This window comes from Furipterus horrens, unplaced genomic scaffold (genome assembly GCF_987537825.1).
Source record: "Furipterus horrens unplaced genomic scaffold, mFurHor1.1.pri manual_scaffold_9, whole genome shotgun sequence".
NCBI classification, from domain to species: domain Eukaryota; kingdom Metazoa; phylum Chordata; class Mammalia; order Chiroptera; family Furipteridae; genus Furipterus; species Furipterus horrens.
In genome coordinates, this window is record NW_028327179.1 from 95,728,849 (window position 1) to 95,751,377 (window position 22,529).

Consider the following 22,529-nt stretch of genomic DNA (forward strand, 5'->3'; position numbering starts at 1 on the left):
TTCTGATTGTGAAAATCTTATTCTGCTCCATAGTTATCCCAGAGTGTGATTAGTATTAAGACTGTGGAATTCTAGAACCAGCCAGTATATTTAGCCACTTGAGACAGCTGTCTGTTTATTCACCTTTGTCTCAATCATTCTCTGAATTAATAAATGTGTAGACTATTTACTCAGTTTTCAGTAGTTTCCTAGATATGGTGTGACTTTCAAGACATATAAAGCTTATTTCTTCCCCTTGACTTCCTCCAAATTTTACCCCTCTTCTTCCTTCCTTATTCTTTTATTTAGGAACTCCTCAGAGAGCAGAAAGCATGAACTTAAAATTTCACTGGCAGGTCTGAGAGGCAGAGAAAGGAACACAAACACCTTTATTATAGTTCAGATTCTTGAGCCCCAAGCAGAGACACAACCTGTATTTATGGCCCGTATGCCATCATTTCAGGGACCCTGAGCAGGAGGGGACAGTGGGTCTAACATGAAGGTAAGGGCTTAGATACAGGTGGGCCTGGGGAGAGGGGAGCTGATAACGGGTAATAATTATCAAGGCTTCAGGATTCACACAAGTCTCTTGAGCTTATGCAAATATCCATAGCATAGCGCCTGGATGGGGGCTTGTTAAATGTAAACTGATAAGTTTTCAGGATCCTATCTTTTCAGCCTTGATAATGGTGGTTTTAAGGGGTATCCCCTTACTCAGTGGGATAACATGCACTTCAAGTCCTAACATAATGTCGTTAGGATTTGAGGAGGCTAATTCTGAAAACATTGAGAGAAATAAAGGAGTAAGGCCTGTGGAGAGGGAAATTTATAACAAACTTACTTAAAGGGCTGATAGAGCGTGTGGCCTAAGTCTGTGGCAACATCTGGATTCCCAATGATGCAAGTTAAACTTAGAAAGACTTAACCCACCATTCAAGATACTAAGTGGTGGATTCCTTCGTATTTACATAACCAAAAAGCAGCAAACAAACAAAACACCTGACATATTTGGTACTGATGGACTGATGTGAGTCAGCAAACCTCAGTGAGTTGTATTAACTGATTCGATGCCCCTTGAATGAAGGGGTGCCTGCCTGGGTACCCTAGAGAATGGGCCCTGTTCTGACGTGGAGAGTCTGCCCGCTGGCCTATACAGAAATGACCTGAGTCTATTTACTTGGCAACTTGTGCTCTAGGAACAAGAACAGAGCTAACTTTTGGGGATTGGATTGGAATTAGTACTAATTTGTGCTGGAGGTGGTCATGGTGGAGACTTATTATCCATTGATCAGAGTGGGGCTTATGAAAATGGAGGAATAAATGGATTTTTAACTTAAGTCTTTTAAGAGTAATTTAAAAATTTAGAATTTTTTCCCTATTTCCTATGTACACTGTGGGGGTGGGTGGGTAGAGGGGCTGTCATTTTTTTTCTACAACTGATGGAACCTCTATAACTATTACAGTTGCTGCCTGGCCTCTGAAGTGAGTGCTTTTGTTGGAGGAGGGGCTAAGAGGAAATTGGTGAAATTTCCCATTAGTAAATCTAAAGTATTAGCACAGAGCAATGAATGGAACTACCAACGAACACAGACTTGAAGTTTGCTGGCTGATAATTTCTGTTGTAACTCCATTCAGTTCTTCAGTGTGGCCAAGCCCAAAGAGGAATAATGGATGTTCGTGTTGGATTCTTGTGTAATCACGTAGTAACAACAATTGTAGTTCCCGTTCCATATGTAGCCACCTAACTAGGGCAGACCCATCATTCACGCTTGGTATACAACTATTCACCTAGAAAGTGCATTTTGGCAGGGACGCAGTATATTTTTACCTCCATGCTCACGCAATCACTGTTGCTCCGGCCCTGAACTTGACAATCTCAAAGGATACCATACTGGTCTGTTATATTGTGATATTATGTTGATCAGACTAGATAACAGGAAGTAGCAGGCTTCCTGGATGTTTTGGAAAGACAGACACATGGTAGTGGGTAGGGGATATAAGCAGTGAAAATATTATCACCTGCTTCTACAATGAACCTAATAGGTAGCTGTATGTGACTTCTTCCGCTGAAATGAACATGCTGTTGTACCTTGTGCTCTCTGCTATTAAGAATGATGCCTGAAGGCCTCTAAATTTTATAAGCAAAATATATCTTATTAGGATATCATGCTCTGAGCCATTTAGTGAGTGAATTAGAAAGTTGCTAATTTAGCATGAGACTAAGTCAGAAAAGACTATCCACCCAAGCACAGGTTGAAGGGCAATTGGCTCTTTCTTGGATTTAAACTCTGTAGATCCAGTGGTGCTAGAAGTCTCTTGAGCATGCTAAAGGAAGCTCATGGCAAAGCCTAATCACAAAATCAAAACAGGAATCCCTAAACATGGCCGCAACGTCACGCTCCTCTTTCCTCTTTGGGAAACAGTCTCTGGTTTGTTACTGTGGTCTGGTGGAGACTGAATGCCTGACCCACATCACCGGGTGGCCATAGAACTTGCTCTGGGTGGGGCTGACTCTCTGTCACTAACTTGGATTTACTCAGCAGTATTCCATCTTCAGCTACAAGCATAAATGCAAAACAGGTAAATTAGGCCTGAAGGTCCAAATAAGTTGCACGAGCAATTCCTCTGGGCTGTCTCTCTTCAACCCATAGTTACGACCTAAAGAAGATTTCTCCATGAACAGTTCACTGAGGGTGGAAAGACTTCACCTCGTTTATGAATGGTTCTGTTTAATATATGGTACCCACTGAATGTGTACTTCTGTGATACGAAAACCCCATCAGAGGGATGCCCTGAAGGAAAGAGGAGAAAAGAAATCTTCCCAAGGGCCAGAAATTCAATCAACATATCTAGTTGTTCTCTTTCTTGAGGACAAGAGGTATATGAATTTCTTGGGAGTGGCTCGTGCTCAGAGGGGCATGATGGAGGGAATGAAGATATGCTGTTTGAAAAAAAATTATGTGTATGGATTGTCAGGGTCGGCTTGAGCAGGAGAATAATTGTATTTGATGAGAATTCTCACCAAAATGCTCTCACTTAAGAAGTCTTTGATAATCAGATGGAGAAGCCAGTCTGCTCTGAAGTTTCTTCTCATATTTCCAAGTGCTTTTTTATGACTTCATAAATGAAGGGAACAGTGGGACCACGTAGGGCATATGCAGGGACTTATTGCAAGTCTCCCTGGGCTACCACCTCTACTGAAGGCCCCGTTTGCCAGTGTCGGTGACCAACCTCAGCCCCGATCTATTACTGTGGCCTAGGTATCCCACCAGCCAGGTGGTGGTAGGAGGGCCCTTCCTTACCAAAAATGACATAGTCTAGATTTGGATTTTCTCTCCTTTGCCTTCGTTACTCCCAGCCCCACACTATCCTTGAATTAAGAAAATGCCTATCTACTCCACAAAAAAGGAATGCATTTTTCAACCAATGAAGTCACCTTACAATGAGAGTGGTCACACAGCAAGCTGATGTCCATGGAATTCAGTGCCCCTACCATATGCTTCATCACCTAGAATCATCTGAACTTATAACGCATCAGTATGACCTATTGAAAATTAGCACCATTTCAAGCTGGGAAACACCGCCAGAGACTGAGGTGCCCACCTGCAAAACCCACCTGCTTCTCCCGCAGTGAGACTTTCAGTCGATAATTTACATAGAGGTGAAGCTCTCCCATCTGCACTAAATAACCCATGTACAGAAAGGTTGCTTTTCAACACTGCAAGCTAGGCTTCATTGACTTGGAGAAACGTAGAGAGGACAAAGTTTACTTCTGTCATTTCTTATGTCTTAAGCCCCAGTGAACTTTTGTATTAACCTCCCATGGCTCAAGTCCCTACACAGAATCCTGCAAAATCAACGACCAGAATCTATGCCTGGTGTAGAGAGTTGTATGAACGAGAAGAAACAAGCTCCATGCCTTCCCCAGCTCCCTTCCTTGAACCCGTTCCTCTCACCTATGCTGCTGGGTAGCTCGCTCCTTGCCACACTTCCTTCCTTTTTCCCATCAGCACGTGTAAATTGCTCATGTTCAACTCAATGCAAGTAGTAGGGGCTTTGACACCCAAAATGGCTACCGAGTGGCCTTTTTTCCCAATGAATCAGTGATCAATTTGTTAGAGAGAACGTTATCCCCACTCCATAAACTTTAACTGCCTGAAGGGTATTGGGTTGGCTATCTTCATTGGTAGGGGAAGAAAAGTTGTCACGTATAGTCACAGTACAGGCATGCACCAGACACCTTCTCTATTGAGCAGAGGTGAGACAGGGACGCAGGATGCAACCCAAGGAGTCTATTTAGATTTGACTGTGAGGCTGGACATGGGTACATGCTGTGTCAAATGGTCCAGAATTCCTGCCGCGGGACCTCAGTTGCTATGAATTGTATTTTCAATCCAGGGTATGTAGTTAAAGATTCTGGTATAGATGCCGACATCCGCTCTCAAAACACATCCATCGGCAAAAGTGAGGATTCCCTGAAGCATCCCATTGCAGACTGCTGGGGCACCTGTGACTTCCTGCCAGGAAAGAAAGGAGACCAGGTTACTGTTCTGGCAAAAGGCACAAGGAACAAAGCGGGAACAGGAAGGCACTGAGAGGAGCTTACCTTGCACGGCAGCCTTCTTCCTGGCACAATGCCCACACACAGCATATTTCTTGTGATGTTGTAGCTTTTATAGGCATGGTGGCACTCAGTCTGGGAGATAACGGAGATGTTCACATTCTGCAGTGAGTCAGGTTCCTTGGCTATAGGAAAGAGAGAGATAGGACGTCCTTAAGCGTTATCAGACACCAGGCTTTCTCTTCTCCCTTCCCTCTTTTTCAACATATTTCTTCTTCTCCCAGCAGAAAGGGAAGGAAGTCAGATACAAAGAGAAATCAGAACTGTGGCAGCGGGGACAACAGGTTAACAATTTCTCATGATACACTTGTTTGTCTCCTTACAAAATAGATTAAACTCATGGAAGTTATATGTAAACAGGAGTTATCTCTGCAATGACATGATACAAATTACTTTAAAAATGTCTGGATATTTAAACATTTAAAGAGTGTCCTTTGGGATGGCGTTTTATTTTGTTATTATTAATTTAGCTTTTATAATTATTTGTCCCATATTTTCAATTCATCACTGACTTCTTTTTAATTTATTTATTGAAATACATTTGCCTTGGCCCTAACCAGTGTGGCTCAGTTGGTTGGGTGTCATCCCACCAAGCGAAAGATCATGGGTTCGATTCCTGTTAGGGCACATGCCTGAGCTACAGATTCCGTCCCCATTTGGGGCACATACGAGAGGCAACTGATCGATGTTTCTCTCTCACATCAATATTCCTCTCCCTTTTTTTCTCCCTCCCTCCCCCTCTCTCTAAAAAAATAAGGTTTTTTAAAAAAATGAAATATATTTGACTTGCAAGGTTGTGTACATTTAAGGTATACAATATGTTGATTTGATATATAGTGCAATATGATTGTCATTGTAGTAATAGTTAGCATCAATATCATATCACATAATTATCAATTCTTTTTCGTGGTGGGAATAACTAAGATCTAGTCTTATAGCAAATTCAATTATCGTACAGTACTGTTTTCCATATTCACTATACTGTGCATTAGCTCTCCAAGACCTACTTTTCTACTAGTTGCTACATGTCTGTTTTTAGTTTAAAGGAATTTAGAGTCCTCTAACCTTCGTTTTTGATTTGGCCGATCAAAAAATCCAGAATCTGCTAAAAAAAAAAAATCACTCAAAAAGTGATTTTCTTAAACCCATAAAACTAGAATTTAAAACAAGGTCTCTTGATTCCTAATTCAAGTTAGTTTCTTTATATCAATGGTTTACGAATACTATGGACTGCGCACACCTATAACAAAGTTTTTTCAATGTAACAATGAGTAAAACAGGAACAAAGTAGTATCAATAAAGAACAAAGTAGTAGTAATAAAGAACAAAGTAGTATTGATACATATGCTGGGTGTTCTTGCCAAAGATTTTTCTTTGGGAAGAAGTATTTTATTTTGAGATTTTGTTTTTCTAATGGGATTGTGTTTATATGAATGTCTTTATTTGTAAATGGTATATTTATTCTTGAAAAGAAAATGTTTATAGTTCTTTGTTTTACTTTCCAGTCTAGCAATAATTGTGCAGGTCAACATTTCTTCTGGGAATGTATTTTTTAAATTTTTTTAAAATTAAAAAAATTTTTTCCAATCACAGTTTACATTACATATTATTTTGTATTAGTTTCAGGTGTACAGCACATTGTATGTATACAAATGCACTTCTAAGAAATGCTTACTTCGCTCCTTAAATAAGCTGCATTTTTTGTTTTATAAGTCACTGCTCTTTGGCAGACACGGTGAATCGAGGATACTGCTCACCAGAGGGACATTTGCTTATTTTCAAAACTCAGATCAACTCTCAAAAGAACGAAGACTTTCTACTTGTTTAAAGGACATTACAATAGTAAGTCAGACACAGAAAACCAAATACCGTATGATTTCACCTAAATGTGGAATTGAAACACGCTGAACTCGTGGGCGCAGAGATTAGAATGGCAGAAGCTGGGGCTGGGGGTGGAGGGTATGGAGGTATGTTGACCAAAGAGTACTAGCTTTCAGTTATAAGATGAATAAGTTCTGGAGGTTTAATGTACAGCATGGTGACCATAGTATATAATATTATATCATGTATTTTCTAAGAGCATAGATCTTAAGTACTCTCACCGCACAAACACACGTATACACACAGTGTATACATATATCAAAGCATGTACATATATCAAAACATGACATTCATACGCATTAAATATATGCAACTTTTGTCAATCATACCCCAGTAAAGCTGGGGAAAAAAAGAATTTCTATTTTTTGATATATTCAAAAAAATGTACCCCAAGATCTGAAGGTACTTATGGAAGATCAGTTAACAAAAGACTGAGTGATGGCAGCATTGCTAGGACAGGTGTGTGCCCACCTCTTGGCTTCTAGAAAAAGAAAGTAGAGGTGGGTGGATGAGTGTGGTCTGACAGGCTTGTTTAAAATGACTCTCCTTCCATACTATGGTGTCTATTAAATATGCTCAGATAAGTTACTCAGAAGTAAAATTCTATCGATAATTTTTCCTAAGGGACAAAATCACAGTTCTGTTTTCCTTATAATTAATCAGCTCCCCCTTCACCAGTATTTATGGCTATCTTGATTCGTAGGTACAGAGAGTCGATTAGAATTTGCCTGAAAATTTTGGAATGGGATAGGGGCAGACAGGCACAAAATGTCGGCAAGAGAAAACTGTCTTAATTCACTCCAAGTTTTTTATGGAATCTGAAAACTGACATAGAAGAAAGCTTAGTTAGAACTTGTAGTTCAGTGCTTTCAAATTATACAGAGGAGACTTTTACTGAAAAAAATCATGAGAACCTTTTGATTTCCTGAATAAATGAGAGAATGTTCAGAGTGTTATCATTCAAAGTGTTTCAGAAATATTTTTCTTAAACTTTTATTTATCTATATCACAGTCTTGCATAAAGAAGGTCTGCCTGATTACGCACAATATGATATATATACCTCATGTTTAATACGTGACTATTATTTCATGATATTTCAAGGCTCTTAAGTTTCTTGATTGCCCGGAAGAGTTTGAAAACATCTGATATAGTTTGAGCCACATTTTAGAGTTCAGAAAACCGAGGGTCCAAGATGAAGTGGCCCACTGCCACGCAGCAAATTAGGACCCGAACACAGACGTCTTCTTTCCACTAACACCTCTTCTATCACATAGGAAAGCAAAGATGATTGAAAGATACAGCTTGGAGGACTCCCTGTGAGGGACAGGGGAAGGGGAGAGGGGCTGAACGGAGGAAGAACAAGGTTAGAAGAAAGAGCTGGGGAGACTCGCAGAGGCCAAGAGCAGACAAGGGACAAAAGCACGTCTGGTTCTGAGAGGAGACCCTCTTGAAGTCACTCACAGAGGTCACATCTGTTGTAGCCCCAGGTGGAGACGGTGCACACGGTGTTTTCAGTGGCAGGCTCCGGGGGCAGGCCGACCGGTTTCACGTAGTCATTGACCTCAGTGTGTCTTCCCAACTTGATTAACATGAGGTTATTCTCAATAGAAGTGATCGAGAAGTAGGGATGATTAATCATCTTCTCATAGCCCACCACTTGTACATGGCGCTCAGTGTGGCTTGATGGGTTTGTAACCCCCAATATGACCTTGACGTTCCTGGAACGACATGGGTGTTTCTGAGAGGACTGAACAGAGACGGCTCATCTGTCCACCTGCGTCTGTATTAGCTCCCCCCTGCAGACTTATTTCTTCCCTCCTGAATATCTCCAGAAGGCCTCCCTCACCCCGTAATCAATGGGCAGTGGTCCAGGCAGGGTGCGTGGCCTGGGCCCAGCCTGAGCACCCCAAGGGAGGAGGGGCTCCGGGGGCTTATGGCTCACGGTAAGTTGCAGCTGGCAGCTGTAATCACCCACAGCGGGTGGATGAGGACCCCAGTGCAGGGTAAGTAATCGGAGTTCAGGTAGGCCAAGTAGGGGGGAGTGATGTTCTCTGTGTAACCCGGGTCATAGGTCAGAGCACCTGGAAGGAGGAACAGACAGGAAATCCTGAGATTTTTTTTTCAGGAATGACTTAAAAAAATAAATAAAATAAAAAGGATAATTACTTAATAGACCCAAGTTCCCCCTGTATTTCTCTTTAACTGTACCTTTAGCTGTAAGCTGAAGTTGTAAGCTGGCTTCTTTTGTTGTAAAATGTAAATAAAATGATAGAAACATATTTATTTCAAAAAATAAAAGGTGTTTTTCCTTTTAGTCGTCAATAACTTTTCTTCCAGTGAAAACACAGACTTTCTCAAATACCTTCCACAATTCAGTGGACATATGTTAAATCAGCTCATGAAGAACTTTAACTGTTTTATCACTTTTAGAATGCTTTGACTGATCTTATCCCATCCTCCCAACAACAACGCAAGGCAGAATGACATAAGTGCCATTCAGAGGACGGACCAAATGCTAACAGAGACAAAGGAGGGGAAGCCATTCATCTGTTCCACAAGAAAATATTGAGGACCTAGTGTGTGCCAGGCTCCCTTTGAGGTGCCTGGGCTCTGTAGTGAACAAAACAGAGAGATACCTCTGCTCTCACATTTCCTAATGAGTGGAGAGATTCAGTAATAACAGACACAATCAGAAGTGAATGATTCAGTATGTTGGCTGGTGATCAGTGCTTTGGGAAAAAGAAGTAGAACACGGAAAGAGGGGAAGGTGGTAGCAGGTGCGTGTGTGTGCGCACATGTGTGCTGAGGGCACTGTGCGGTGTCCCGTCAGTAGTCAGGGTACATCTCGTGGCTGTGAGAGATGAACAATGAAACGAAGCTGGGGGAGGGAGACCATCAGAGGTCTGGGAACAGGATCCCCGGCAGAGGAAACAGCTGGTGAAGAGCCCTGATGCCTGTTTAAGGAACATCACAGAGGCCGATGCGACTGGCATGCCGAGAGGCGGGGAGAAAAGCAGGAAAGGAGAGGCCACAGAAGGGATGCAGGCAGGGCTTTGTAGAGCATTGAAAGGACGTGGATTTGTCTTCTAAGAGAAATGGGGTCTGTGGTGTGTGATAAAGGGGGGATGACAAGTCCCTTATGGAGAAGTGCTGAGTGTAGGGGTATAAAGCAGAGAGGTCTATTAGGAGGGTAATTTGATAATCCAGGCAAGGGATGGTGGCTTGGACCATGGTGAGCAGGGGAGGCTGTGAGTTGTGACTGGACTTGGGATTTATTTGGAAGATGGAGTCAACAGAATTGTCCAGACAGCTTGAATGTGATGTGTGAAAGAGAATCCTGATTACCTCCATAGCTTTGGCCTGACTACTTGGAACCATGCCTGGGCTAGATCCCCAAACCCTCGAATGCTCTTCCAGGTCCATTATTTGGACCCGGGCTTTCAACCCCTACCTCCACTTCTCACTGTCTCATACAAAATCAGTCTTGTTCTAGACAGGCCCAGGGGAAGCTCTCAGTCTTCCTGAGAAGCAGGTCTGGTATTGGGGATCCAATGGCCATGTCTCCCCCAAAAGCATACAGTAGTCAACCTGAGGTGAGGGAGGCAGGTAATGTCACAGGAGGAAACCTGGTGGGGATGGTGGCAGTGGTGACAGATAGAGAATCAAGCCTGCACTTGTAGCCCAGAACATTGTTCCTGTCTTTATCCACCTTTCATTCTCCACCCCACCCCCTCAGGATTTCTCTTTGGCCAGTAAAGAAAAAGGTGCAGACACTCACAAGGCAGGTTCAAGCTCACCCAGAAGAGGATAAACTTCATAATGATGTCAAAAGACTTCTCAAAGAATGAGACTCAGCTCCAAGTCTCTGCAAAGGATGAAGAGAAGAGAGAGTCAAGGACTAAATAAGATAAGGCAGGAAGGGGTTCTAGGGTTAGCAAAAATTATCATCTGAATCCTCTCAGTGTTGGGATTCAGTTTCAGAAGAGGTGTTTCTCAGAGTCAATGGTGGTATGAAGTGTCAGAAGGACAAGAACAGAGATCAGGTGACTTGGGCCTAGACAAGGTAGAGACTAGATCAGCGTTTTGCTGTGTCAGATTAGAAAGTACCTAATCAGAGTATGTCCACAGCCTCCTCCTCACTGGCCTGCTCTTTGTCAAACTCTGAAGTCATGTCCCTCTCTGAACCACCTGCAGGATACTTGCCCCGCCCATGTATGTGATGCAATCCCCTGCTGTGGGCCACTGACAGTCACCTCCAGTGGCTATAACCCAGCACCCTGTGCTGATCTCAGCTCCTCTGCCGGACACTGAACGCCTCCTCGAGGTACACTAGCCCTTTGCTTCATATCACTGCTCACATCTTTATTTATTCAAGCAGCCAGCCCGTAATTTATGTTCTGTGTCTGACTGGTGCTGGGTTCTGCGCTTACTGTTGAGAATGTCTAAGTGGGAAGACGCTGGCTTGATGAAGAAAGCCCTCTTGGCAAAGAACTTGGTGTGGTTGGCCTCTGTGCACTGAGGGCACTCTTAAGGACCCCAGAACAGCTTTCAGCTGACAGCCAGCAAAAAAAGCAAAGATCCTGTGTCATATGACCACAAGGGAATGGATTTTGCCAATTACCTAAATAAACTTAGAAGCAAACTCTGCCTTCAAAACATTTTTAGACCCTAAAGAAACGATCCAACTAAGCTATGCCTGGACTCATGACTTACAGAAGCTATGATATAATAAATGTTGTTTTGAGCTGTTCAATTTGTGATGATGCTTTTATGCAGGAACAGAAAACTAATACATGTGACTGTTGTGTGCTGGCATTTTATTAGATATTGATGATTTAATGGTAAGGGAGATAAGAGTCATGCCCTCATAAATCATAAAGACTAATAGGGTCAACGGGTGTAATACGACTTGCCACCATGAATGTCACAATGTGGGAAGTAGAGAGAGAGAAGCACATAGTGGAATCCCCATGTAAGGATCAGAAGAAGACGTCCTTGAGGAAGTGAGGCTTGATTGAGGCTTGATGGATTCACTTCTCCCTCATAGGATGGATCTTTAAACCTATTCATTCATCTTTCTTCAATGGTGTGATTCTCTCTCTCCCCATCTCCCTGACCGGCTCTATCTCCCTTTGCCCATGTGACATTGCCTCTCTCCTACATGTAACTCCATGGCCTCTCATATTGTTAGGAGGAGAGATAGCAAACCAAGGCAGGGAGGAGGAGGGAGACGTGTCTCACCCACTAACTCAGCAGCCCTGAGCCTGGTCCGATAATATTACCAGGTGTTCCAACATCACAGGAAACACCATGCTAACATGGGAGGAGGGCGGTCCTTGAAATTCTATGTATCTTTTCTATTACCTGGGAAAGATAGCATTTGAAACTGTATTCATCCCAAGGCCTGAAAGGTCGGAAGGGCCCATAGTGTCCAAAGGAAGAAGCCTATTAACACCTTTGGGTATTCATGCTCCTGGAAAGCTAACACCACCTTTACCGGTCAGTCATTAAGTAACTCTTTCACCCTCCTCCGTCCCACCAACTAAGTAAGTCTTCAGAACACAGGACTTCCTCTCTCTGGCCGCCTGGCCGCTGGCCACCCTGGCTCAGGCTCTTGCCCTTGCCACCGCTGCCGCCCCTTGCCTTCTTGCTCTTGCCACCCTTGCTCTTGCCCTTCTCCCCCCACCCGTTCTCTCCCATGAGAATGTGTCCCTAATATACCCTGCTTGTATACTAATAGACTCACTGGTCTGTAATTCTTTACTGCATTTGTGAGAAGAACCAAGTTTCTGGGAGTTTCTCCCGTAACAATATATCACTTTGAACCACAACTCTTAGGTTACTCAGAATCCTCTTAATTCTGTATTTTCTGTATCTTCATCAATGGGTCTGGGATGCTGTTCATCTCTCAACCCTATGCCACTGTAAGAGAAAGACTAAGCCTTCATCAGAGCTCTTCCTGATAGCACAAAACTACCAAAGCCTAAAGCTGATATCCGTAAATACAGATTTTCCCCAGCTGTTATTGCCTAGGTGTCATCTGAAATCCAGACCTTTGTCTCCAGCTGTCTGCCAGAAATGACGGCCTCCATGTCCTTCATGGATGCCAAAAATAACACTCCCCCTCTCTCCTAATTCATGCCCATGCTCCTGATCCTCTAGATGGAAACATTGGTTCTGTTTATACCATCTTTGAGAACTCCCACATCTCTAGTTGCCCAAGTCAGAAAGTTGGTAGTTAACCCAGACACTTTCTTCTTTCTACTCACAAATACACCTGCAGGTGTATTGCACAGATGCAGCTTCCTCAGTCTCCCCCCCGTTCAGAAATTTGGCACTATCCTCCCTAATGCGGAGGTGATAATGATGCCCCCTCTGATGCCTACAAGATTAAAAAAATCTAAGTTTCTTTACAGAACAGGTCAGGCCCTTTGCTAACACTTGCTCACCTACAAATGACAATCTCTTATCACATTCTCTCTCCATTTCGTCGCCAGTGTTACTTACACGTTTTCCAGAACACGCCACATTTTTTAGGCTTTTTCTGACTCTTCCTTAATGACACCCTCAGTTGTACAATATTGTCTCCTAATTTGTCTGCCTCGTTGGTGACACCTCCCCTGACGTGTTCTTATTCTATGCGCTCACAGAACTTACTGCTCATCGTTTTTATGGCAGTTGTCACAAGCTGTTATAACTGACCGACTGATGGCAAAGATTGCGTCGTATTTACTCATGTACCCTTAGCATATGCAAGGCCTTCTAAGTAGCTAATGATTCCATACTTTTTGAACGAATGAACAAATGGTGGGGATGTTGCTGACCTTCTCATTGTTCTCACAGTTGATAATATAAAGAGGTCCGGGATTACGGCATGGGTTCTTACTGTCATTTTTTATTGGATTTTAAAATGGGGATTCTCTTCAAGAACAAGAAGATCAAGAGACCTGGGGATGCAGTATAGAAGTCATGAAGGTGTTGCACTGAGGGGAGGAAGGAACACCAGAGCCTCAGTGACTCCTAACGATTTTTAGGATCCATCTTGCATAAGGGTGAATTTCTGTGAAGAACCCTTCATTTCCCAGGGTGACACTGCCTCTTGCCCAGGACAAGATTCCATGCAGCCTCCCAGCACAGATGGCCGGAGCAGCTGAAACTTCCTGCCAGGGAAAGGGAAGAAAAAGTCAATGTTGCTTTTGTCCTCGTGAAATGAGAATAAATCCCAAGAAGTGGCACATGGTAGTAGCAGGGACATTTACAGGACTGGACTCATTTTTCTGGAGAGGCAACAGTCCTCTCTTCACATCCACGTAGGTCTCACCTCTCTTGGGTCAAACTTGGCCCAACCTGAGAGCAAGCAGGTTAAGAAAGGACAGATGGGTCTACTGAGAATTTCTTCCAGTTAATAACAAACCCAGAGAGTGAGTGGGGAGAGGGGAGCCGCTTCAGGCCTTTTGGGTAAGTACCACTGGATTTCCCACAATCCCCTCTCCTCCTCGTGGACCTCTTGCTATCTTCCTGTCTGGGGAAAGGAAAGATACCTTAATGTCATATATGGTGTGCATAGGTTGTCCCACACACATGATGTTGGCCATCATTCTCTGGTTTAGCATATCCTGGCACACGTGGAAGGGCAGAGAATGTTGGTTTGTCCAAGTGAGGATGTCAGGGTCACTCACTGTGGGGAAGAGAGAAAAATGAGATCCAGCCTTACTCTCCTGAGCACAAATACTCCTGTGATCAGCCCCAATTTCGCCAAATGCGTGGGTCCCCAAGAACAGTCATTGCCGGGTTCCTTGTTAAGCGTCTCTGTGTCAGAGCAGTGGATACAGAGTAGGAAGTCCTCCTTACATCAGATGTCGGATCTCTGGTTCTCTCTCTACTCTGCATAATTTAGAAACCTTTGAAAACCCAGGAGAAAATTACATGACCATGAGAAGAGACAGGCACAAAGCCTTTGTCTCCAAGAAATCTTTCTTTTTTGGCACCTACTTCATCTTCTTTAAATTTAGTCATAAAGGGGATAAACTTTTTAATGTGTTTAAAAGTATTTTGTAATGTTTATTTTTAAATGGATTATTTATGTGTATATGTATATATGTATAAATATATATACATATTTTCCCCGAAGTAGTTACATTATTCATCTCTATGATAGCAATTGTTACTATCCTGTTAACATCAGGATGCAAGGATTGTAATCAAGATATTATATAATTTTAATCTCTGGTAGAGAAGAGCAAGGAGGAAACAAAAAATTGACGAGGGATTGCTCAAGCTAAACCTAGTGTTTTATGGAGCAGGACTTTTATCATGGAAGTGTATCCAATCTAATGACCTAAAGCAGATTATACTGGAAAGTGTCAGATCAGAAAAGAGAGGAGTTAGGTTCAGTTTTAAATTTTTAGAGGAATTGAATTGAAATACGTAGCATAGGCTAGGTAAAAGTAATCTAGTTATTTGAAATAATGAATTCATAATAACTGCTGGGAGCCTTGCACCAGAGAGCTTATAGAATTAGTTTGTCACTGCGATCCTAACCTACAGAACCTGTGTGATAAAACCTTTCTATAGTTTTATTTTGCCTTTAAATGGTATGTAATAAATTATTTTGTAAATGCGATGCCATACCTTGGAATAAGACTTATAAAATCAAGGGTAAAAATCATAAATCGTGGATTTGTTCAGAAGGTATATTCACTTAGCTTCCCAGGAATGTGGCTTCTAAATTGACAATGAAGTTGCCAGATATGAAGAATATAAAAGTTCCTCTTTTTATTTGTTTTTACAGAACAGATGGCTTGTTCTGTAGCCACCACTGGGGTTTAAACCTGATTAATATCCTTGACAACTCACCAATCAATCAACGTAACTTTTTAAAGTTAGCCAATCAGACCCCTCCAAAAAACGTGCCTCAGAGTGCCAGTTAATCAACAACCTCACCCAAGTAACCACGCCTCTACAGATGATGTCAGCTTTTTAGCCTCTGGAGGTCCTCCCACAGAACCCCATGTAAGCCCAATCCTGTCTGCTCAGCGAGACTTTGCCTGCTCAGCATTGCCCTGCCTCACTATAATAAGCCATAAATTTAGCTCTGTCATTTCATCTCAGATATCAAATGGTGGTTTCATCATCCTTTGACAATACCTAAAGAAAACACAATGGTTATTAGCAGCCACATGAAGCAAAGGCCACCAAGAACCAACAAATGTGTAAGAAAGCAATGTTCTTCATAAATGCCCTTGATAAGACATGATCCTGCAGAGACCAGATCTTCTCTGCTCACACCCATGAGAGCTCAGAGGACAGAGGGTGCCTACAACATGGGTTGTGGCCATTTTTCCAATGCATGTCTGGCCAGAGACACACCATGAGCATGTCATCATAATCAACTCTTGAGAACCCTCCCGGTCTCTGCCCCTAAGTGGGAACTATTGGGTGGAGCAGCAGGTCTAAGAGTAGCACTCTCTTTGTGGAAACAGATATGGCAGCAGAAGAGATGGTTCCCCCAACCACCTACATAACGCTCAGGGTCCGCTTGAATCACATCAACGTAGGTTGGGCTGTGTGTGGCCAGGATAGGAAGCATCCTTGGTTGCCTCCCTATATCACGTGTTTTGTTTTGGTTTTCCCACTGCTGGCTCGGGAATTGCTTGGTGGACTTACAGTAGCTATCCATGAGACAGCAAGTCACCCTCCCACATTATGCCTTGATATTGTCTTTAGAGTGAGCTACTAACCCACCTTTATTTCAGTTCGGTTCCCAAGACTCATACCTTGATTCTAGAGATCTTGGCTGCTTTCTATCAGTCTCTTTGAATTTTATCTTTTGGCCTCTAATCTTGGTATTATTAGGCCCTGAAAGTAATCACTCTAGGATCAAGAACATTACCTCAGAGACCTTATTTCCCTCAAGTTTATCCCTGCATGTTTCCCCAGCTCAAAGAACACAGAGAGTCAAACACTTACGGTTTTTGTATTCATTCCACCTCCATGTTGGGATAAAGCAGGTGTCATTAAGCTCTAAAGGTTCCATAGCTATGGCTACGGTTCCCACGTGGGCGTTGAGGACAGCAGCCTTGGACAGTTTGATCATCATCACGTCGTTCTCCAGAGTGTGCACATTGAATTCAGGATAGGGCACAGTCAGTGAGTAATTCCGTATCTGCTCTTTGTTATTTTTGATGCTGGGTTGAAAAACTCCCAGTCGAATTTTAACTCTTTGGAAGAAAGAGGGCAGGAAGACCATTAAACACACACACACACACACACACACACACACAAAACAGGGTCATACAATGTCAGAGCTGCAAGAAATGTCAGAGACAACTTTCTACAGTCATCTGAATTTTCTCTCTTAGACCTGAGAACAAAGCGACCTTCCTTAGTCTGTAAAATAGTAATAACAATAGTTTACAGGGTTGTTGTGTTAGAGTCCATGTATATGAAGTCAATATAAATATACAGAGTCCATATAAAGTGTGACATGGTATTGGCCACCTGGAACATACCTGTACAGTCTAGTGGGGATGGTGGTGGTGGTGATGGTGATGATGATGATTTGGATAATCTGAATGAGCCGGCAATAGAGATGGTCCAGAGCCCTTTGTAACTATTACACTGTCTCAAGCAACTCTTGGGAAAGCATATAGCATGCTTTGTTTCTAGATGTTCTGAGACCACTCCCAGCTCCTCTCAGGCCCGTGTCATCATACTGACCATGTACCGCCTGCATTGACCATAGATTCACCGAGCCCTCGGCAGTCTGTCAGGACTCCCATTTATCATTTTCCATTATACGCTGGGCAAATTCAAACCCATTCGCTTCCATCACCAGCAATCCAGTCATGCACCAGACACAAGAGCCATTCCCTACTAAAGACAGTTCGTACAGAATATCAGGGTTTCTTAGAGGGGATGAACTGTTTGCATTTCCTTTGTATTTCTCATAATGTGCAGAGCAGGGGTTCCATCTGGGTTCAAGCAGATTGTCTCTGGCAACCAGGCGGCTGAGAGTTCTGAGTTTGAAATGACCCTTGCATACCCCTGAAGCTCTGAATAGGTCCCAGTCACACGACACGCTCAGACCCAGTCACAGTAGAGACATGGAGATTTGCAGGGGACAGCATTATCTTGTGCCATGTGCTCTTGCCCTTGTGCTGCCTAGTGCTTTACCTGCATCCTGGGAACGTGCCCCTGCTTGTTACACTCAGCCAACACCAGGCTCTCAGGTATCTTGACTACGCAGGGACTCTTCCCAGGCTTTAGTTACCTGGCTACCTCTTCCTCCTCTTCCTGTGGGTCCCTTCTCGGCAAGGACAGCCCACGTGACCACCGTAACTAAGGCAGGTGTCTTGTTTCATTCTTGTTTATTACAGAATGCCACGCTTTTCATGCTTTCTTTGTGGCCCTTTATTTATTTTGGCTTACTCCCTCTGCCAGAAGGTAGGCTCTGCGAGGGAAAATTCATTTCCATCTTTTTCCCTTACTGTCTTCTCAGTGCACTAAGCAGTCCCTGGCGTATAGTGAGTGCTCAGTAAATACACTGAATGAAAAAATACTATTGACTCTCTGTGAGTAAGGGTCCTCTGACCCCTTCCTATTGACCTCCTCCTAAACTGACAAATGTGTATGATTTTCCCCATTGGGAAGAAGACCCTCTCTCTTCCTGGGCCCTCTTGTTCCCTTAAGATGCCACTAAAACTGCCTCAACGGACCTGCTTTTGTTTAACCATATTCCTTCTGCCTCCCAAGAGCCAAGGGATACTTACGGTAAGGGGCAGTGAGCTGCTGTGAGGACCCACTCGGGGTAGATGAGGGACCCCACACAGGGTTCTGGGCTGGACTGCAGGTAGACCAGGTAAGGAACAGTAAAGTCTTCTGGTGAGCTCAACTTTTCAGTTTTAGAATCTTCAGCCAGAATGACTCCTAAAGAATTGATGAGGTCATAGGTGGAAAGAAAGACAGAGAGGCTGAGAGGCAAGCGTTGGCCAGGGATGTTTTTCCCAGCCTAAGGTTTTCAAAGAAAATATCCAGGTCTTCAAATTATATTAAATATTCATTTTAAATCAGGGGGAACCAAGCTTGCCGCTCAAGCTGTACACCTTAAGGAAACCAACACCTGTCTTTGCAGGCATGGAAGTAAAATATTAAATACTCCCTGACTTCGCAGGTGGGTGTGTTAGGCAGCAACTAGGAAGGAGCGGCCAGAGGAGAAATAAAACAGGGCCCCCGCCATTACAGTCTAACAAAGAACTTCAAACGGGAGGCTAGAACCAGAAGGGAGACACATCTTACCCACTGACCCAGCGCTCCTGAGCTGGTCCGATAAGATTGCCAGGTGTTCTGAGAATCACAAGCAGAACTGGGATGGCACGGGAGGAAGGGGGCCCTTGAAATTCGTATGTATCTCATGTCTACTAGCTGGGAAAGAAAACCTTTAAAAGGGTGTCTTCATCCCAAGGTCTGGAGGCAGGGAGGAAGAGGAGGAACGTAGAAACCAACTAAAGTATATAGGCCCTGAACCCCCGTAGGCAGCACACACAGATTAACCGAGTGTGTATAGAACAAACTTACTAACAAACTTACAACTTTACTTCCTCTCTACATGGGGCACTCACACTCTGGGTGCCTGCTTGCAGCCTCCCGCTCGTGTGTTTCATAAATAAACCTGCTCTCTCATCTCCGTGATACGCATTTGTCTTCTCTTGTGAGCAAGGTAAGAGCCGAGGCGGGGGAGCGCCTGACTCGGGTCTCCCTGGTAGCATCTTTTAGGAGGGAGAGCCCCCTAACTTGGGTCTCCCTGGTAACAAAAGGAGTGGGAAAGCTTGCGGTAGGGCCACGAGGCTTCCGGGGCCCGTGACCCAGCCCACCTTCCTTCCTTTTCCTGTGGTCGCGCCTCTGCAGTCCATCTGCCCGCATGGAGGGAGGATATACTTTTCTGTGGCTGTGCAGGAGACGTGGCAGTCCAGCAAACCACCCGATCACGACTAGGGCACTTACTAGTGATATCCTAACAGGCCTCCAGGCCCCAGAGGGCATGGGGGGAGCGCTGATGGGTGAGCTGCACCCTGAGCATGGCTCCTTCTGTTTCCTTCATCCGGTCATTGAAGGAGATGCCCATAGTTCCCTAGCTCTTCCCCTGTGGCTAGCTACTTCCCTTTCTGCCCCCCCACCCCTCGCCCCCGACCCATCTCTCCCAAGGCGACAACAGGGGCCCAGACTCTCACCAGCTGCACCCAGGAGAGTGAAGAGGAGACAGGACTTCATGGCCGGCCGCGCGCTCACCAGGAGCAGCCAAGTTGGGTCAGACAGGAAACAATCCCAATCTTTAGTCCAAGTGGCGTCTCTGTTAAGAACAGCTGGGAAGGAACTTTATTTGGGGGTTAAGGGGAGACGTTGGGATCTTATAGTAGTCTTCAAACTAGTCCTAATCTAGACCCGTTTATAGAACAAAAGCCAGGAGCTATTTCTGCCATGGGGAAAAGAGAGGAAGGAGCCCACCTTGTCAAGCCCCTGGTGCCCCTTCTCTGACCCTAAAAATCTCCGGAGTGGCAAGGCGTCTGCTGACATTCTCCCTCCCCTCTCTGTGACATAGCTTTTCTCTGTTGTCCCCTCCTGCCTTTGTGACTGCCAGCCCCTCTCCCCGCCCTCACTTGTCCCCTCCCTCTTCCCAGAGTCCCCCAGGGAACCATTCTCATAGACTCACCAAGCATTGGGGTAGGAAACAAATTTAATAAGTCGTCCCCCTGCCCTGCATTTTAGAGGTGAGGAAGCTGTGGTCCTCAGGGAAGTCAGTGGCAAAGGCCGGGCTTGGAACTGAGTCTACAGATGCCCTCTGACAGGTTGAACTTGACCAGACCCTGTGCTCCCAGAAAACAGTAGTGGGTAAAAACATCCCCTGGACATTTTGTATTCTAGGGAACGGCTTACGACAAGGAAATACCCTTCCCCATGTGAGTTAGGAGAGACTTTCTCGTGGCTCCCGTAAGACTCCAGATGACGCTCTGGTTCCCTGTGACAAAGTCAAACACAGACCTTTTCTCCTTTGCCCTGAACCAGACACAGACCCTCCACCTCCTTATTCTTTGCCGCATGAATGATTAGCTGAGCTTAGAACTGTTTTCCCTCTGAAACTGACTGAACATAAATAGCTAACCAAGAAGTCCCCCGATTGTGAAGAATTTTTAAATAAAATAAGAAATAGAAAGTGACAAAATGTGCTGAAAGGGGAGTTGTGGATGGCATCCTTTTCATACTTTCCTCTGTGCCTGCCCTGACCTTTCATCTCTTATGTGTCTCACTTACCTTGTCAGGTCTCTGCATCTTCCCTCTACCTGAGGTGGTTCGGTGATAGTTGTATATTGATGATGAGGATAAAATGGGGTAGAAAACCAGTTCAGAGAAAAGAGAAGAATCTTTCAACTCATTTGTTTCTGGGGAGAAGCCTGATGTGTTTAGTTAAGTAGATCTAAGTCCACTTATTTTAGTAAAGAGAGATTATAAATGTAATTAATTTAGGCCACATGCAAATATAAAAGCAACTCAATGAGAACTAAGGAAATAAGACAGGACCCATTAATTAGGACAAAACATTCAAGACCCTTGAATGCAAAGCTCAGAAATTCGGACTTTATCCTAAGGGCATCAGTAGGTGATACTGAGGGCTCAGGGCTGTTCCCTACAAGTATACCATCCAGAGTTACAAAGGGATAGAAAATGCATTGTGGGCGCATGGATCTTCCTATACTCTCCCCCTCAAGATACCCACTATGGGCTGCATGTTTGTGTCCCCCCCAAATTCATATGTTCAAGCCCTAACCCCCAAGGGATGGTATTGGGAGTTAGGGCCTTTGGGAGGTATCTGGGTTTAGATGCGGCCCTGAGGGTGGAACCCGTGATGGGATTAGTGTCCCTATAAGAAGAAGACATTGGAACTAGCTCTCTCAGCCGTGGAGGAGAATGGAGAAGGAAGCCGGCACCTGATCTTGGACTTCCAGCTTCCAGAACTGTGAGAAATTGTGTGTTGTGCAAGCCACCAGGTCTATCATTCTTCGGTTATAGCAGCCCAAACCGACTAAGGCACACCTCTCCTCCAGCCCTTCACTGGGACCATCTCAGACCTCCTCCATCTGCTCCAGTGTTCCCACGCTCAGACCCCCTTGTGTCTTTCTCCTGGAGCCATACCAGGTGTGCCCAGAAATCTGGTGTTGGGACTGGCGCTCCCAACCCTCCCCGGGAAGATTATGGGAAACCCTTGACGGGGGGAGGGTGTTGAAGAGCTACAGCAGGGCCCCCGCGCTGCCTTTCCAGATAGGACTGAGAGAACAAATAACTCCTCTCTAACCATGACTTTTAGGACCTGAAGTAACAGATCTATGTTCTGCAATCTCATCTGCATCTGCACTTTTTTTTTGCATACAGTTCAAAATCGTACATAATTTGGGCTGGGGCTTGGGGAGATGGGTGCTGGAAGAGGAGGCCGGATTGTCTGCAGGCACCATGCCTGCTGTAGCAGTAAAATCCCAGTTAGAGAATAAGAAAGATCTTGGACAAGGGGCACATGAAGCCTTGAACAATGCAGGGAATCCGTGATTTTAAGAACTTTCTCTTTCTAAAGACGTCCGTTATCTAGCCTCGCAGAGCTGCGTAGAGATCAGAGGAAAGGTGGAGCCCAGTGCTGCAGCAGTGGGGGTGCTCTGGGAATGAGGGCAGCCGGGGCTCCAGCCCAGCTTCCCCAGGAAGCAGCGGGACAACTCTGGACGTCGATTTTAACTTTCAGCATTTTCGTGTCGCTCTCCGTTTAAAAAATGTGATGGTAATAGTGACCCCTCACCTATTTCCTCTTCATATCTTCACTGTCCCACACAGTCTGGCATTCAGCGGGTGACTGGTGAACTTATTTGACGAGGGAAATATGGACGTAACTAAGTAACCTTTCAAATTCTACCCTCATAGAATAGTTCAACTCTATGTCTGCCCTCCCACTCTGCAGCCAGCTTCAAGAGAAAGTTGGTGAATACCAAGTAAGGACAGTTCTTGGACATA

At 44.3% G+C, this 22,529-nt stretch overlaps 2 protein-coding genes across 2 annotated transcripts; both read right to left on the minus strand.

The window, feature by feature from the left end:
- Positions 1-4,346: 4,346 nt before the first annotated feature.
- PRSS58 (serine protease 58) lies at positions 4,347-10,300 on the minus strand. The gene is made up of 5 exons (XM_090286831.1): positions 10,261-10,300; positions 8,425-8,563; positions 7,944-8,200; positions 4,586-4,725; positions 4,347-4,496 (listed from the first exon to the last, which is right to left on the minus strand). The coding sequence occupies exons 1-5, from the start codon at positions 10,298-10,300 to the stop codon at positions 4,347-4,349; spliced, it is 726 nt and encodes a 241-aa protein (XP_090142957.1).
- Positions 10,301-13,368: 3,068 nt separating this feature from the next.
- Positions 13,369-19,849, minus strand: LOC150002249 (serine protease 58-like). Its single transcript, XM_090286832.1, has 5 exons — positions 19,712-19,849; positions 18,254-18,410; positions 16,452-16,702; positions 14,024-14,160; positions 13,369-13,642 (listed from the first exon to the last, which is right to left on the minus strand). The coding sequence occupies exons 1-5, from the start codon at positions 19,749-19,751 to the stop codon at positions 13,493-13,495; spliced, it is 735 nt and encodes a 244-aa protein (XP_090142958.1). The 5' UTR covers positions 19,752-19,849; the 3' UTR covers positions 13,369-13,492.
- Positions 19,850-22,529: the final 2,680 nt, after the last annotated feature.

Bases quoted from the DNA above. Each gene is read 5' to 3' on its own strand.
- PRSS58 (XM_090286831.1), bottom strand. From the start codon at position 10,300: ATGAAGTTTATCCTCTTCTGGGTGAGCTTGAACCTGCCTT. The intron at 8,201-8,424 runs GTGAGCCATAAG...ATGTCGTTCCAG, and splicing joins GCTGCCAGCTGCAACTTACC to GAACGTCAAGGTCATATTGG. The intron at 4,497-4,585 runs GTAAGCTCCTCT...CTTTCCTGGCAG, and splicing joins GAAGAAGGCTGCCGTGCAAG to GAAGTCACAGGTGCCCCAGC.
- LOC150002249 (XM_090286832.1), bottom strand. From the start codon at position 19,751: ATGAAGTCCTGTCTCCTCTTCACTCTCCTGGGTGCAGCTG. The intron at 18,411-19,711 runs GTGAGAGTCTGG...TCAATTCTTTAG, and splicing joins CACTCTCCTGGGTGCAGCTG to GAGTCATTCTGGCTGAAGAT. The intron at 13,643-14,023 runs GTATCTTTCCTT...TTTCCCTGGCAG, and splicing joins ACACCATATATGACATTAAG to GAAGTTTCAGCTGCTCCGGC.